This window comes from Phaseolus vulgaris, chromosome 1 (genome assembly GCF_051622355.1).
Source record: "Phaseolus vulgaris cultivar YP4 chromosome 1, ASM5162235v1, whole genome shotgun sequence".
NCBI lineage: Eukaryota > Viridiplantae > Streptophyta > Magnoliopsida > Fabales > Fabaceae > Phaseolus > Phaseolus vulgaris.
The window spans coordinates 47,406,385-47,424,859 of NC_143498.1; the positions used below are offsets into that span (position 1 = coordinate 47,406,385).

The following is an 18,475-nucleotide window of genomic DNA, read 5'->3' on the forward strand; positions in this document are numbered from 1 at the left end:
AGTAAATATAGTTTTTTCTACTTTTTAAATATTTGCAAACATATACTAGTTTTTCCATGTTGTGGTCAAAAAGAGAAATAATTCTAGTGAGATTCATCGTCTATAGATTGATAATGAGGTTACTGAGGATCCTAAACTATTTATAAAAATCTTTATGCTGAGTCTATTTCTATTGTTCCGGATACAATAGTAATATGAAGAATTTTATTGGTTCTTATATTCCTAAGCTAGTTTCCTCTCAAGAGAATATGATGTTGATTAAATGTCCTGATTTTTTTGAAATAAGACTATTTTTTTAATCTTAATGGTAATAGTGCTCTTGGTCCTGATGATTTTGGAGGTGTTTTCTATCATTCTTGCTGGGACATCATTGGGAAAAATGTTTGTAATGTTGTTCCACAGTTTTTTAAATAAAACTGGGTTCTCCGTGGAATGAACAATAATGTGGTATCTCTTATTTCTAAGATTCAGGGTGTTGACTCCATTAAAGATTATAGGCCAATTGTCGTTGCTAATTTCAAATTTAAGATTATTTCCAAGATACTAGCGGATAGACTTGCACTTGTGGCTACTAGAATCATTCCTCCTAATCAATATGAGTTTGTGCAGAGTAGACAGATTCAGGATTGCATTGGTATTGCCTATGAAGCTATTAACTGCTTTCTAAAAAGGTTAGAGGAGGTAATGTGGCTTACAAAGTTGATATTCATAAAGCCTTTGACACTCTGAGTTGGAAGTTCTTATTATTAGTTTTGACACGCTTTGGTTTTTACCCCTCGTTTATCGGTTGGATTAGTACAATTCTCCGTTCAGCTATGCTTTCTATCAGAATAAATGTCAGTTTGGTGAGTTTTTTTCCTTGCAGTAGAGGTGTCAGACAAGATGATCCTTTGTCTCCTTTACTTTTCTGTCTTCCAGAGGAAGTTCTTAGTAAAAGTATCTCTAAGCTTGTGAATGATACGAAAATTTTACATAGGACTAGTCTGCAAGGCTATCTCACTCCCTCTCATATTTTATATGTTGATGTCATATTTGTTTCTTGTAGGGGGATATTAAGTCTCTTAGAAATTTGAGTATTTCTCTTAAAACATATGGTGATTTTTCTGTCAATATGTTAATAACTTTAAAAAGTAGTTTTTTTCACTGTTCTCGCCGGTTGATCTTAGGTTGAATGCTGCCTCTTAGATCTGTCTCCTCTGGAATTAGAATCACGTCTCCTTGTTGTGCTAGAATAAAGCTCCGTTGAGACAGAGGGTGCCCTGTGATGAGCATATATTTATTCACACTCACTAGCCTTATTCATAGATTATTGGACTATAATAATAAATAAACCTATTGTTTTAATTAATATTCTTATAATTGGGTTTATTTGGGCCTTAACTATTATTATTATTATTAAGTTTGTGGTTTTAGAGTAAATTATCCAGAGGAAGCATCTACCTTTGTGAATGGGCCAAATATGCAAAAGTCCAAGTTACTTCTTGAACCAAAACATAAACAAATTCAGAGGAGAAGAAAGAGAAAATAAAATCTACAAGATCTCAGAAACAGAATTGGAAGCAAATCTTTTGCAAAATACAAGAATTCTGGAAAGATAGAAACTTGGAAACTGTTAGCAAAATATAAACTACAATATTTACCCAAGATCCTTGGAACAGAAAAGCCTATAAAAGGACACAAGCATCAAGGAGAAAAGGGGGAGTTTCATAGGGTTTTCTCAGTTTCTTTTCTTCTTTATAATTCTTTTGTTTTGCCTCTGCAGGAAGGCTAAACCTTTTTGGTTGATTCTTTTGTAATTCCCCATTAAGTTTTGAGGTTTTGTTTAATAAAAGTTTCATTTTTCAATTCTTTATAGCAGTTGTTTTTATCGTCTAATCTTCTGGAAAACTAGTTTTTGTAAGAGGTTGTACTTGAACGCATGATTGAGAGTCTTCCTTATCTTAAAATTTGGTTTCTTAGTTAATTCGCATTGTTTTAATTAATTTTTTGAACTCATGATTCAAGAGAGAGGAGATAAGCATTCCCATGGAGTATACGCATGGAACAAAGTCGGTATTGATTAAACTAGTAGACGCATGTTTTACTAGTGAGTTTCAGTTGAATCAGATCGACGCATGTTCAATCTGGTTTAGCTTTGTTGGAGGATTGAGAAAGGATTAATCTTTGGAGAACCTGTGAAGAATTCAATGGTGGAAGAACTTGGGATCAACCATTTTTTTTATTTGTTATTTTAATCTTTTTTTTATATATTTTCTGCATAACTATCTTAACCCCCTTTTTATTATTTTTGTTATTACTAACTTTTCATTGCTTATAGATAGATTTTGAATTCGGTTAACTGAATCATTATTGGATTCGTTGGGAGACGACTTGGGGTCATCTGACCACAATTATACTATCATCTCTCTAGTGTTAGACAAGTCTACGCTAGAATCATATTAATTTGACAGCAAAACAACAGTTATCACCCTGTCTGTTGATTACATTCCAACGATCAAGTCAGCTAGGGCTCACCAAAAGTAGCAATTTAGTCAAGTGTGCAAAAATAGCGTACCTTTACCTGAAGACCTATTCTCCTTTTATCATCGCTCATGCAATAGGCCACCATTCTCCTTGGAGATCGGTGAATCTTAACTGAAAATAATTATACTAAACTTTTATATGTAACAGAAAACCACCTATCACGGGCACTGATGATCTTCAGATGTTATTCGCAGGCCCATTTTCTCTTACCCAAGCATCTCCCTATCTTACTAGGGTTAATAACAACTAGTCATGTGTAACATATATGCAACAGAAACATGCAACAGATACGTAACGAAGAAAATATTGCCACATACAAACAATAATAACAAAATTATATCTACCACACAAATATATCCTTTAAACGAGTGCATCAATGAAATTACTTTGTGTACCCATCACGCACTCTGGGCCAACTTGACTAAGACCATTGGCACAGGTTTACCTAGGCCCAAACACCGAGCAGGTTTCTCTCGGTGCAAAAAGAACTAAGCAAGTCTCTCGTGGTGCAAAAGAACCAAGCATACGAAAATACTACCGAGAACTATGAACTGGTCAGTACCATGGATAATTCTACAATATTTATCACCAAAATTCAACGTATTATTTCTTGTAGTGATGGTTGTTTGCCTTTCAATTATAGGAGTGTCAATCTTTGTTGGTGCTCCAAAGTGTCAATTTCTTCAACCTTTGGCTGGTAAAATCAAATTGAAGCTAGCATCTTGGAAAAGTAAATCTCTTAGCATGATGGGTTGGATTCAGTTGATCAATACGGTGATTACTGGATTTCTAGCTTATAGCTTTAATATATATAAATGACCTATTTCACTTCTTAACCAAGTTGAGTAGTGGTGTCAAAATTTTATTTGGACTGGTGATATTATAAAAAAAGGCATAGTCACCGTGAATTGGGTACGATTTGTTCTTCTCTTGAGAATGGAGGTTTGAAGATTATTAATCTTCGTCATGAAAATAATGCATATCTTTTTAAGCTTGCTTGGAACTTTGCTTATAGCTACAGGCATTGGTCTTTTCTCATGAAAGGTAGGGTTCTTAAATCAAAATACGAGTTTAGAATGGTTTATAAATATAAATCCCCATCTCTTTGGTATGGAATTAAGTAGTTTTATTATACTATACTTGATTATACTTCTTGGACTGTTGGTACAGATACTTTTATTAATTTTTGGAATGATAAATGATGTTCTACTACTTCTTTAGCAAATATTGTAAGGTTATGATGGTGCTAACATTCCGGATACAATCTCTCAGTTTTGGACAGGTTGTGATTGGAATATTCTTTTATTTTTACAGCAGATGCCTCCTTTTTATAATCATATCATGGTTAGGAAGGAACACGATATTCCTAATTAGATTCTAGATGAGTCTGGTCGTTTATCTCTTAAATCGACTACGACTTTTTTCTTGGAACTAGGAGTTCCATGTGGTTAGGGTAAATTCATTTGGTCTTCATCTATTCCATCTTCCATATCAACGTATCAACATAATATGAAAAGTTTATCATAGGCGGCTTCTTACATATCAACATATTCATAATAAAGGTTTGCATATATGTTCTAAGTGTAGGCTTTGTGAAAAACATGAGGAATATCAGCATTTATTTTTTTTACTGTCCTAATGCTTTGCATATTTGGAGTTGGGTTTGACAAATTTTTATTAATTTTCATTTCTCTAATAAGGATGATTTTTTTTTTATTAAGAGTCGTTGGGTTAAATTGATTAAGTTTGTTGTGATGACTTTTTTTTAATTTTAAATACTGAATGTAATTTTTTTTAATAGCAAATCAATTAAAAATATTCTTATTTTAGAAAGTATTCAAATCTTAATTAAATTTGTTAAAAATAAATTAAATTATTAATAACGGTCATACTCATTTCTAATTAGTATTGGTTTTTAAAATTATATCCAATATCATTAATTAATTAGTTAGTATCCATATTTGGTCATGGTTACGAAGTATTTTTTTTTAGTGGTCTTATTGATTGAACATTGTTTCAGTTGAACCTTAACAGAAATAACTTTAATAATTTCTTTTTACTTTATCAGCAAACCAAGTTATTCTATAAAATAAAATAGTTAGTAAAAAAATCATTAAATATAAATTAATTTCAAAGAAAAAAATAATTAATTACTATATTAACTAAATTATATAATATTATAAAAATTATAAAAATTATTAATATTTAAAGATAATTTTTATTATTAATAAATTTTGTAAATTAATATTTAAGTTGATAAATAGCTACCAAGTTCTAGCTACCAATTTATAAACTAATTTAAATATTTTATTAATAATAGAAACTATTTTAAATATGGATAGTTGTTTAATTTTTAAAATTATATTTAATTTAGTAATTTAGTTAATATAGTGACTAATTATTTGTAATATTTGAAATTAATTTTTATTAATGATTTTATTGTAACGGGTGTAAAATAAAAATTAAAAAAAAACTATTATAAAGTGAAAATATGACACAATTAATTTTTTTGTTAATAAAAAAAAGTAACATTTGAAAGATACTTCTAACCTAGAGCTAGGTTCCTTATGCATAGAGATAACAAGGAATGATACGTTTAATGTATTCAAGCTCTTTTACGTGGGATGAGAATTTTCATAACATTTAAAACAGTATTTAGTGTTCAGAAATGTTTAAATTGAAGTTTTTTTCTGGAAATGAGATGACATCTAAAAGTAAAGAAATCATATGTTCGGATTTGGTTATAGATCTGTTGATTGACTTTATATTATATTATATTACTATATATATATATATATCATGCTACTCTTATAATACATTTTATTTTAATTTTTAAATTTCAAATGATAACTGTAAGTTATTATAATTAAAGTTTTGAGCGGCTTCTGTGTATTATTAAGAAATACAGTATTTGCAAAAAAAAATTAATAATATCAATGATTTGAACAAGAACATAAAGGAATAATAATGTCAAATATCTCATCACAATGTCAAAAAGAGGGGAGAGAGGGATATAGAGGAGATAATGAAAAAAAAAACAATAAATAAAATATAAAAAAAGGGTAACCATTGATTTTAAAAATTATGGTTCTAACTGACCAAAGTCTCTTTTTGCATGGTGTGAAAGCTATCACTGTATCCCACTGTGTATGAATGGAATAAATTTGTTTAGTGTTTGTTTGTTTCCTTTGTTTTGTCAGTTTTCACAATTTCGAAGGCTCAAAATCACTTTTCAAGAAATTTGTCTACGTGAGAAACTGGAGTTCCCAATTGACAAAGGGAATGAACACATCTTAACTCATCCTTAATTAACCTAGTGCTAAAACCTTATTAAATTCCTTTAAAAATTGTACATTAGTTTTAAAAAATTATTATTTAAATAAAAATTGTACATTCTTTAATTCAATTTTATAAAATAAAATTTGATTTCTGACGTGTGAGATCTAAGAGAATTTGATATTTTATAGAAAATAGAAGAAAGAAATGTGAAAGAATTGAATTGCATGCATGAAGTGAGTACTGGGGAGCTACGAGGCTCAGACACTTCTTTTAAATGGCGTATCCGTGTCAGACACACATATCAGTGTCAATACTTGTACAACATTCGTATGACACTTATCGATGAAGTGTTCAATTCAAAAAATATTTTATGGATTTCTGAAAATTCTAACACGGTTCTAGCACAATTTTAAAAGGTATAAATACAATAATTTTTTAAAAACTCAAATTTATTGTATAAATTTTTATTATGATTATAAAAATAATAAAAAAATTCTTTTGAACCAGTCATGAAAAATATTTTTTTCTCGCAAAAGAATCTGAAACATACTTTTGCACATCAATATTTATTTAATATATAGATTCGTGTCCACATATCTTATATTTTAAAAATTATATGTATCTTCGTATCTATATCCGTGTCGTGTCAGTAGTATTGGTATTTCTCATAGGAGTTTTTGGTTTGCAGTGATAGTTGAAGTATGAAGAAGGAGGGAAGGGGGACCTAGAGGCAAACACGTGCAGTCCTGACAAGGTTGAAATGTGAGTGAAGTGTTATTGTGATGTGTGATGTGTGATGTGTTTTGTGTTACCCAAAACCAAATGAAATGTGAGTGCCCATCATCTCCTGTGTTTTTCTGTACCACCCCACTCACAACTTCCCACGTGGAAACGCACGTGTGCCTGTTCATAAAACTACTGCACACTACCACTCTCTTCCACGTCACTCCCATCATTCAATGCTTTTCTTTAATCATACCTATTTTTAGGTTATCTTCTCCAACCACTTGTCAGTGCACCATAATTCTCCATTCCATCTTCTTCTCCACTTCTTCCATCCTTCTCTTTCGATCCTTTCTTTCTGCAACATTTCCACCAATTATCTATATCTTATAACTATTCTTTTTATCTTATTATAAATATTCTAAAATATTCAAAATATTACTTATGACCAATCCAATTATAATTTCATTGAATTGGATTGGATTGCTTAAAAAAATAATCCCACTCAAAATAAATTTAATTCAACAAAGCTTATTAGATTAAACTCGATTAAACGCAAATTAGTTACACCTCTACTTAGAAGTGTTTATCCATTTTTTCTTTGAAGCATACCTGTAATATAATCCAACCGTATTGTTTTTCAATTTGAATATATATTTATATATATAATTGGCTAATCATGTTAATAGTTATTCATATAATAACGATAATAATTTATTCTCATATCTGTTTTTTAATATTCCTTATTTTTATAAATTATTAAAATAAAAGGGTATGTATTTTCTATGTTAACGTTAGTCAAATTTTGCGCACTATACACGTGAAGAACCTCATTTAGTCCAAAGAAATAGTTATAGAGGTTTTGCTTTGTGTTCCTGGGAATAATTACCCTGATTGTCTCATATAATATTTGTTTATATAATATCATTGGGTAGAGGAAAAAATAGAAATAATTATCTCAGACATTTGATGTTAGGATCCTTTAATTTAATTGTTTGTGAAATGCAATTTTATGAGGAGTAAAATCAAATTTTAAGATGTATAAGAATTAAGGAAAAACTTTTAAAACAATAGGAGAGAAAAAATATTCACTTACCACCTACAGCCGAATTTATGTTGTTTATAAATTATTATTAAGTTGACATAGTTAAATTTATATTTAAAAAAACACATTTTTATATTTATGAAGTAACTTAACCTGAATTTGAAAAATGGTTATCTTTGTAGGTCAGTCTTATTTGTGCATATTTCTAATGTAGATATTTTTTTCTTCTGCTAGACATTGATGTTAATGTTGCTTGTGATATTGGGTATGCCATTGACACAGCAATAACATCTTTTTGCAAGATAATTTGACTTTATAGTGGATTGCTGATAACATTATGTTGTTTCATGATTATATGATTGTGAATAAAAATAAGTAACATATTCCAAAAAAAAGTAAGAGATAAAAAACATAAAAATTAAAAGAAAAAACATATGTACCTCTTTTTAAAAAAAAAGAAAAAACATACTACAACTTAATTAAATATAAAGTATATTTCACAAAATTACTAGTTAAATTTAGTTTGGTATTCTCCATGTCAAATTGGAAAACAATTTTTGTATATTACAATTGAATTTTACATTAATCATAATTTTTAAAAATAATACATTAAGATAAAAAATAATCTTACTATTTTATTTAATTCATATAAAATATTTATTTAATATAAAACACCCTTTAATTTGAAAAATTCATGATATATATTCAGTCAACTATTTTATATGCGTAACATGAGAAAGATCGTATGTAAAAATAATTATTAGATTAAATTAATTTTTTACATAGTATTTTAAATGATTTTAAAATGTGTTAATTTTTTTTCGGTTACTTTACAGTATAACTTACAAATAGCAATAAATAAAAAGTAATTTTACAAATTCTTTTAAATGAAAATAAATCATAATAATATAATTAATTTGATAACTATATGTTAAATTCAGTGGCAAACTATTATTACTTAAAAATTAAGGGATATATTTCACTTATTAAAAGTGAAATGGCCCATGCAGGTTTCGAACCTGCGACCTTCGCGTTATTAGCACGACGCTCTAACCAGCTGAGCTAATAGGCCTTGTATATTAGTATTTACAATTAGTTTTATTACAACGTTATTTTATACACAAATACAAATATACATGTTTAGCTAAAAAAGTTTAGTTGCTTCAAGGAAATTTCATAATTTTTAAAAATAAGTATAATATTAATAGAATAATAAAAAATATATCATTTAATCAAATAAAATATTTAATAATTTTATATAGTAATATTAAAAATATATTATATACATTAATTACAATATTTATATTATATAAGAATATGCTTATTTATAGTTCTATGTAAATACTATAATAATGTTAAATGTTATATTAATATACTCACACCCCATGTTTTAAAAGAATCGACTTCAAAATATGTTTCATGAATAATTGTAAATAGAAGTAATTATTTTATAACTATGAACCCACCATTAGAAATAATTAATAATAATTTTTTAAAATGAAAGATTAATAATATTAATGATAAAATTATTATTATATATTAGAGTTCTTTTTAATTTGATCACTTTAAAATACATTTTATAAATAATATTCGCAGTAAATACTACAGTTTTTTTAGTTAAGTTTAAATAATGTTTTAAGGTAATAATTAAAAATATGAATTACTATACATGCAAAAAAAATAATTTTATAAATATTTAAGTAAATTGAATATATTAAGAATAAAAGTCCATAAACTAATTGTTATATTCACATCATTTTATTTATTTAATCACTTTATATTATGTTAAGAACCACAATAATGGAAAAGATGTTTTGGATATTGAATTAAATTAAATCTACAGATAAAAACAATCAGGTACAAATTAACATAAACTGTGAGTAAGCATATATATTTCTCAATCTATATAATATACTAATTAATATATTTTAACATTATATTATTTTGAATTTTGTTTTCTTATCTAATTTCTTAAAGAATAATAAACATTATAAGTTTTAATGTATATGTATTTATATTTAGGTTAAACTCTATAGTTAAGAGTTAGTGACACTCACTATGTGGGTAGATAGACAGAGATTTTGTGGTCACTTTAGATGCATAGTTGTGTATTTGTTGTTTAGTCTATAGTTACAAGAGTGTTCAGTTGGTGTTTGAGACATAAAGAAAAATGCAGTGTGAAGGGAAAGTTATTGTGTTATCTGGCATAATTTGATGTGTATGTTGCAAATGAAGTAATGGAAAATGGTAAATAAAAGAAGGGAAATTAATTGGAGGGTACAAGGCATTCCTCTTTCCTCTGCAGCATAATTGTTATCTACGTGTATGATATGATGCTGCTATCTCCATTATTAGTTCAAGCTATATATCATATGATTTGATGTGTTTCTTTCCAATTATTGTGCCACTAATGCATTATCTACATCATTGCCAACCAACTCACAAAAACCACTCCCTCTTCGCTTCACCATATAATTGAAATCGTACTTTTATGTGACTCATACTTCTATCATCACTAACATTTCATCTCAGATCTCTTCTATGAACTTTCCTACTTAAACAAAGGTTATAAAGATCTCAGTGTCTATATGTAGGTAAGAAGAAGACGCACTCATAATCATTGGATTGGGACACTACAAAATTACTAACTCTTTGTCAATATGTACTAAGATTTTCCTGGACTCGATACTTCTAATCAATCTGATTTAAATAACCCGTTTCTATGATTTACGTAAGATTATGTAGATGTAGATTCTAGACATAACTTTATGTAGAAGCATGATTTGAAGAATGAAAGAGTGAGTATGTGACCTGACAGAGAAATGCAAAGAAGGCCAAATTATGTTATGATAGGTAGAAAAAGTGATGATTAGGAGTTGAGTTTCCACATGAGAGTGCCCCTCAGAAAGCCATTTATCTTCGACTCAAATCATGTCTCTACCCAAAGTAATATTGGACATAGAGATACCCCCAAAGGAAAAAAGGGAAATAAAGAAAAAACATGTTTGGAATTCGTTGTACCACACCAACCCTAAGCCTACAAACTCGTGGGTTGTTTTGCGTAGAGGAACATGAACCCTGTTTCTCCCGCAAAGCTTGACTTGGGCCATTGTTCAAGTCCCATCGTTAACATGTGACCCCGTTTATTTGACTCAAACAAATATTCCACCCACTAACCCACTTGGAATGTGAGGGTCACTAATACGACATTTTTGCATCTCTATTTTCCTAAACTTTTAATCATAAGTGCACGGGTTTGTGCATAACGGGGGAGAGACAACAGGGACCAAATAGTCAAATAAAGAAAAAAAAAAAGGTTACAATTTACTAAAGATTCTGCTTGTACTATTTCTTTATTATTTCATCATTTTTTGGCCCGCGTATTTATTATTGTTTCATCAACAAACCGTGTAAGATATATATATCCTAAGAAAAAGTGTTTCAAATAACGGAAAGTTTGAATAAGAGCAACTTAGGTAAAATATAAGGTAGAAGAAAAATTACTAAATACTTAGGAGTGAGTTTTATATATATATATAAGGATTTACTTTCGGGCCTAGAATAAAGGTCAATTATGAAGTAAAAGAGCCCAACGAGCCCACTGGAAAACAGTGAAATGATATCTGACATATGTTCGAGGATTATTACAAAGCCCAAAGATATCGACCACGAGATGTACGTACGGACTAGATCCTTGCCTGTCCTTGGGTTTTGTTTTGTTACGGATAGGTTGAGGTTGTTTTATTGTGTCGTAGATTTTGCATCTGAATTAGATTCACGAGCAATAGAGCAAACTGTGTTTGGATGTTTTTTTTGTTTGGTTTATTGTATTATTGGGAGAGTTTCTCTTGGGCCCCCTTTTTTGTTAGTGGCCCGTCATTGTTCTTGCTGTGTTGTAACTATTCATGTTGGACCAAAAAATCAGTTTTTTAAGATGATACAAGACATCTTCAATGTATATAACTCTCAAAATACTTTAATATCTTTTAATCACTCTTAATTCTAAGTAACAATAACAACACGATACCAATCTTAGATTAAAGATCTAACAATCATATCATAATATATCTATATTACATTCATATATTATATTATATCTCTATAGTGATTATATTTTTATTATTAATATCAATTTTATTTAAAACATTTAAAAAATAAAAAATTAAAATACATTTAATATCTATATATTTAAATATTATAATAATTAAAATATATGTATTTAAATATAAGGGAAACTTTTAAGTAATTGACTATTGTTACTAGAATTAGGACGGAAGTTGAAGTCCGTATAATAATAGCAACTTGAAACAATGGTTATTGTGTTAATGGAGAAACCTAAATCATATTCAAAACTTGTCATGTACAGAAGAATAGGAACTATTTTCCAAATAACATATTTGGTTAGAGGCGATTTCAATTTATTTTTTGAAAACATAATATATCATGTCTAATTGTAAATTAAATTACATTCCCTTAGTTTGAAAATAAATTAAATTATGTGATACATTTTCCATTTTAATGCGATTGTTATAAATTATGTCTCAAATGGTGTGTTTGAGATAACTGCAAAAGTTAAATTATTTAAATAATTGACTATATCTATAAATAATTGTTGCTACAATCTGTTACAAATTAGAATAAGTTTTTTTATAATTTTGATAAAGAAAAGTTATTTTAAATAATTAATTTTATTTCAATGCAAAAAAAAATCAACTTTTATATAAGAAAAAAAAAGTTAAATACAAATGAAATGTAAAAAAGCAGTGGTTATTATCACTACTTAATAAGAACGAAGAATAGAAATGTCCAACAAAAAAGTGGATACCAAAATGAAATATATTATTTAGAGAGATAAAATTATATATAATTTTCATATCACTAAATAAATTTTAATAAATAATTGTATTTCAAAATGAAAGATTCTTAAAACAAACCGTTCACGGATTAACAAGCTATGAAACTCGGACACTCCTCTCAAATGACATGTTGGGTATCGGACACTTCGTATGACACCTGTAGGAAACGTATCCGTGAAATGTCCAATTAAAAAAGTATTTATTAGATTTCTGACAATTGTAGTACGGTTCTAACACAATTTTAAAAAGGAAAAATACATTAATTTTCTTAAAATTCAAACTTTATTGTATAAATTGTTATTATGATTATAAAAATAAGAAACAAATTCTTGTGAACCAGTCATGAAAAACATCTTTTTGCTCCAAAAAATAATCTCAAACATATTTGTGCACATAAATCTTTATTGTAAATTTATATAATTTCTAATTATATAATATATAGATCCGTGTCCCCGTGTCCTACATTTTTAGAAATTTTACGTATCTTCGTATTCGTGTTCGTATCAGTGTAAGTGTATGTGCTACATAGTTAAGAAGGTAAAATATTGACTAAATTATATTTGCCTTTTTTATTTATATTTTTTAAAATTTTGTTTGATACTTCTATTTTTGGGACTACGAGAATGTTTTTAATTATTTTAATAAAATTTCACTAACTCTTCTCATAAACTATCTTAATAATTTTTAGTTATTTTAAAAACATTAAACGTGTATCCTTCTAAAACATGATACAAATGAAATATTATGTATAGTTTATTATAAAATATATTATAGTAATTAAATGAATTGAAAATATAAATTAATTGTAGGCGGGCATTGGGTAAAACTGGAAATTGGCGTTTGTGGCCGGCGATTGAAAACCCTGTGAAGTTCTTGCAGAGGAAGACGAAGATCATATAAATGGGTCTAGCTATAACCGTCGGAGTCTTCGGTGTTCTGGTTCTATTTCACGCCGCTTATTCAACTATCCAGTGTATTCTACAACTGATTCTTACGATTGTTTTACTTTTTATTATGTGTTTGAGCGTTAGGGCTCGTGGATCTGAAATTGGATCTGATTTTTGTTCCAGACAAGGGTCTGTTGAAGATTACGGAGGATGAGTTTTCAGGGCCTCCATTTAACGTAATTTTGTTAACTCTGCAACCTAGGGTTTTGATTTCATGTAATGTATCTAATGTTTTTTGGGAAAATGCAGGTGGTGATTGAGCTCTTTGTTGGACTGCTGCTTTGTTTTTGGGCTGCGCTCACTGTGCCTGGGAAGTTTCAATCCATACACCCTCACTCTGAGGAGAACAGGTAACTAAAAGTAATGCTAAGATGGATGTAACTGTAACCAGATGAATGTGAAGCGATGAAACTGATTCTGAAATAGCTTCTCTTATTTCTATGTTCTTGTTTGGATAAGATGTGGTGAATGGTCTTCTAGGAGAATTAAATTTTGATTTATTAGTTTTGGAAGATTGAAGTTTATGTTAGGAGAGTAAAAAGGAAATAAGATTATCCGTGAGCTAAAATTAGCTTGTCAGTAAGCTAATTTCTAGAAGTTCTCTCATTAGATTTTTTAAAAGTTGATTTTTAGTTTATGTATAGGTTAATTTTAGCTTATGGAGAATTTTATTTTATTTTTTCTTTTCCTTTGGAAAAGTTTATCTAAGGATATATTGTACTAACTTAAGTTTCTCACATTATTAGGTGTTTTTTTGGGCTTATTTAATTTTATTTAATTCCTTTCGCGTGTTTTGATCTCACATTAGAGGCATAATTTGATAGGATTATGATTAATTAATTCAAATCTCTTGAGATTTTCCTGTCTTATCTATACCGATCAAATCTTTGGTTTTCTATCATGCTTTATGAAGTGGAGATTCTAGGAGGTATGGTCTGGATGTATGAACCCGATAATTGTTGATATGTCTTCATTGATTTGGCAAGGTATCAGGACCTCACGTAAGTCTTCTTAATAGACAGTTAGTAGGCACATGGGGCCTGTAAACGTAAAAGGGGAGAGGGAAGTGAGGACTCAGGACAGTTGGGGTTTTTGATTGAAATATTTAGTTAGAGGAGGACCAGATCTCGGGTACCTGGCACAAAGGGTTATTTTCATCTGCACTATCATTGTATCTTCATTTTTGCCTCTGATCTTGTATTCCGTTAATACAGACTAAGAAATAGGGATTTTTTTTGTCAATATAGTTTTTCTATCTATACTCTAATCCAGTTCTATTACCTGTGTCCATTATTAGGGGCCACTTAAGTTACTTCTGTCAAGTTCTGCATTCATACTCTTTTGGTAGATTATGGTTGGCTGGGTTTTATTTGTCTAATATACTCACTATCCACATCATTCATAAAAAATGAGAAGGAAAAAGCGGAATTTTATACTCTGACCATATTTGGTATGACATTTAGTTAGTCTCTAGTTCTTTTTATTAGCTGAATAACTTGTTTGATTTTATAATTGTGTTTAACTTACGAACTTTTTTAAGTGGTCTGTAAAATTTTATTATATTTTAGTCATTACACAAATTAACATATTAAAAACATGTCGTTTATTTAAGCGTGCTATTTTTATTTTAAACGTAATTGAAAGTATTTAAGATGTTGTATAAGATTAATAATAAAATATACAATATGAAAAAATAGTGATTAAAACTAAACAATGTAATTAAAATAAATTATCTATAGATAAAAAATTGAAGAGTTTAAATTAATTAAAAAAGCTAAATTATAAATACCCAATATCTATTTGTATCAATATAATTAAAACTAATGAAATTAAATTAAATTTCATATAAAATATCATTTAAACATGTTCATTCATATTATTCTGTGTTTATAAGCAACTTCAATTGATAACATTTTTACGCCTATGTTTAGAGCTTATATAATGCTTTTTGGACACCATTTTGACACCTATTTTGTTATTATTGGATCTTTTGTGGTTACTGTTGATATAATGCGTAAATACTGAGTGTGTAAGTCATATTTTATGAGAATATATTATGTGATACATAGAACAATGTTTTAAGAGATGTGTGCTAAACAAAAGAAAAGTAGTGTTCTTATATGTGCTGGTCATGCATCATTAATATTCAGTTCATTGGTCCACAGGTTCCTATACTTCATCTAAAAAATTCAGATATGTTCATGTAGGTTAGAGGTTCTTTTAATGGAATCCTGAATAAACATACTGTTTGAACTCTATAGGGACCCAATTATTTCATTTATAATTTTAAATTTAAAGGGTCTTACTTCAAAATTCTTGAACATATTGTGGCCTGGGTGTTTAACTATTTATGTAAAGGCACTTATCAGAACAGTTATTCTTGAAAACCATTGTAGTTTCTTTGGTTGTGATGTGCTCTTAGTTGAGGGATATGCCTTCCTATTGTAGTCCTATACTCTGGCACTACTGGCAAATATCACATAATATGGAATTATGTGGATCCCCCATCTCCTGATTTTCTCTCCTTGGATGCAGGATTGTCTCTTTACCTGCCAACCTAGACTTCATGACCTTCAATCACCGAGGCAAGGTCTTTCCTGTGGAATTGGATGTGAAGCTGAGACAATGAGGACTGCTGGATCAAGTACCTTTATGGCTCACACGAGGAGGAAAAATATTTATTCTGGAAAATTAAAAATTTGGAATGTGTTTGAATATCCGTTGTTTGGTGTATGAGTCTGGCAGTTTTCTTTTGTATCTTGTACTTTATTTACTGGCCACTTGACGTTGTAATTTTGACAGGATGTTATTACTTGAATGATACATATGAGGAGTTAGCTTGCATTTTCAACCATCTCCATACAATTATTTGCTAAATGAAGCATCGAGTAAACATTCTACGGGAGTTATATCCTTTGACTGTCCAAAATGACAGCAAATAATCTCCTTCATTTAGGGGAATGAGTCCTTGAGTTTGTGGTGATTTTATATGATTGTCCAATATGATAGATCATATAACCTGGCCGGCTTAGATTTTGATGGATGATAAAATAGGTTGTTCAAATTCAAATTTGGTGTTGCATGGCTGTTTATTATGATGGGATCACCCTGAACTCCTTTTTATGATGTAATTGATGGATAGTAACTATAGAAGTCTGGAATTCGGGATGATGTTATATCTTTACATATGAGACTGCATATTTCAACCCTGGTTAGCGAAATACCATATCAACAAGTATCCACATTTCCACTCACTGCCATTCGCATTAAACTACAAAACATGTCTGCTCCACCCTTACAGAGTAGTGAAATTACTGATTTTGCATTTCCAAACAACCATAGATTAAAAGAAGGAAGAAAAAGGTTCTCTTTCAACCGATCCTCGATCTAGTGCAGCAGTACTACCTCTCCTAATTGGAAAGGGTCTTAAAATAAGTAGTGTCAAATAAATGGTTCTGTTCAATTTAATTATAAAATAAGTGGTTGGATGAATTTTGATTTGTTTTGTTTTGATTGGGGGGTTCGTTAAATTTTGAGAAATAACAAATAAATAGTTAACTTTTCATAAAATTTCATGAATGAATTTGATCATCTATTTTTTTTTATGTTTTTTAATGAATAAATTTAACTAAGGATGGACATGATGGATGATAGATAAATAGATTCTTTTGCCACCTCTACTTATTTGTTAAAACTGTCATGTAATGAAAATAACTGCTAAAAAGAAAATTATGTTTTTTACAATTTTTTTGTAATATATAATTTAGTGGACAACCAATTTCTAACAATATAATAATAGTATCTTAATCAACAAAAATATTATTAAATATAAATATAACATAGGAATTTTCAAATAGGAATTCAACAAGGAATTGTGAAGAGTGATTGTGTATACCTTATAAAGGTTTACATTATATTATCGTTCTTGCTATAAAAACACAACAAAGACCTTTCAACCTTCCTGAGCTGCCTTGCTTGTTCAATCTTATCCTACCGAGGAAGTATGTCCTGTTCATTCCATGTAAGTGTGTGAATAAAGGAAAGATTGTGATAAGTCTTGTACTTAATAAGAAATTAAAATAGTTAGAGAAAATAAAAATTATATGTAATCATGATAATTGGAATTAATAGATATAAATTGACAAAACCTAAGAAATTCACAAATAAAATGAAGTATGAAAAATAATAAAAAAATGTGTAATTATCAAAGTTTGAGTGTTAACCAACTGCTTATCTTATGGTTACCTAATTGATTGACGGGCTTCAATCTAATAAGAAGAAAATGGAATTATTGAGGAATGATTATGGTCAATAAATCTAGTATCCTAATACATTTTTAAGAAATGATTTACTCATTTTGAGTTAGATCAATTTTTCTCACCAAGTTTGTCAGAAACTAGCACTGTAGCCGTGTACAGGATGGGATTTCTTAAAAATAAATAAATTACAATACTAATTAATAAAATATATTATAACAGTGAAACATAATATTATTTTTCAAGAACAGATGTAAAAATAATAATTACAATTAATATATATATATATATATATATATATATAAATTAAACTATTTTAATGTAGTTCTTAAATTATAAGTGTTAATCACATAACACATTTGAAATAAAATCGTATATAAGATTTAAACATAAAAATGTAGAAACAAACTAAAAAAAAGCACAAACATAAATATATTTACAGAAATGTAACTACCAAAATATATATGTACATAAAAATATTACTTTAGAGTACATTATATTATTGAATTAATAAATTTATAATAATGAATATAATAACAATCAGTCATTAATGAATTTAAAAACTAATACATAGTAATATTGGCAAAAATTTAAAATAATGAACCTAATAACAATCGGTCATTAATGAATTTAAAAACTAATACATAGTAATATTGGTGGCAAAAACTTACAAATAAGTCACAAAGAGAATTTAGAGTAATATTGGTGGCAATAATAAATAATTTAGAATTTGTGTTTATTTAGGATTTTAAATAGTTTAAATTTTTTATTTATTTTACATCTTCGCTAAGACATTAAATCATTTTAAGATTTATGTTTATTATAATTCTATATAATTTAAAAATT

At 28.4% G+C, this 18,475-nt stretch overlaps 1 protein-coding gene and 1 non-coding gene across 2 annotated transcripts; one reads left to right on the top strand and one right to left on the bottom strand.

Moving 5' to 3' along the window:
* Nucleotides 1–8,568: 8,568 nt before the first annotated feature.
* Nucleotides 8,569–8,642, bottom strand: TRNAI-AAU (transfer RNA isoleucine (anticodon AAU)). Its single transcript has one exon. It is a non-coding gene; the product is annotated as a tRNA-Ile (tRNA).
* A 4,518-nt stretch (nucleotides 8,643–13,160) lies between these two features.
* LOC137814468 (membrane magnesium transporter) lies at nucleotides 13,161–16,224 on the top strand. The gene is made up of 4 exons (XM_068617237.1): nucleotides 13,161–13,399; nucleotides 13,497–13,549; nucleotides 13,623–13,723; nucleotides 15,909–16,224. Exons 1-4 carry the CDS (start codon nucleotides 13,327–13,329, stop codon nucleotides 16,000–16,002), a joined length of 321 nt encoding a protein of 106 aa, XP_068473338.1. The 5' UTR covers nucleotides 13,161–13,326; the 3' UTR covers nucleotides 16,003–16,224.
* The last annotated feature ends 2,251 nt before the right edge of the window (nucleotides 16,225–18,475 follow it).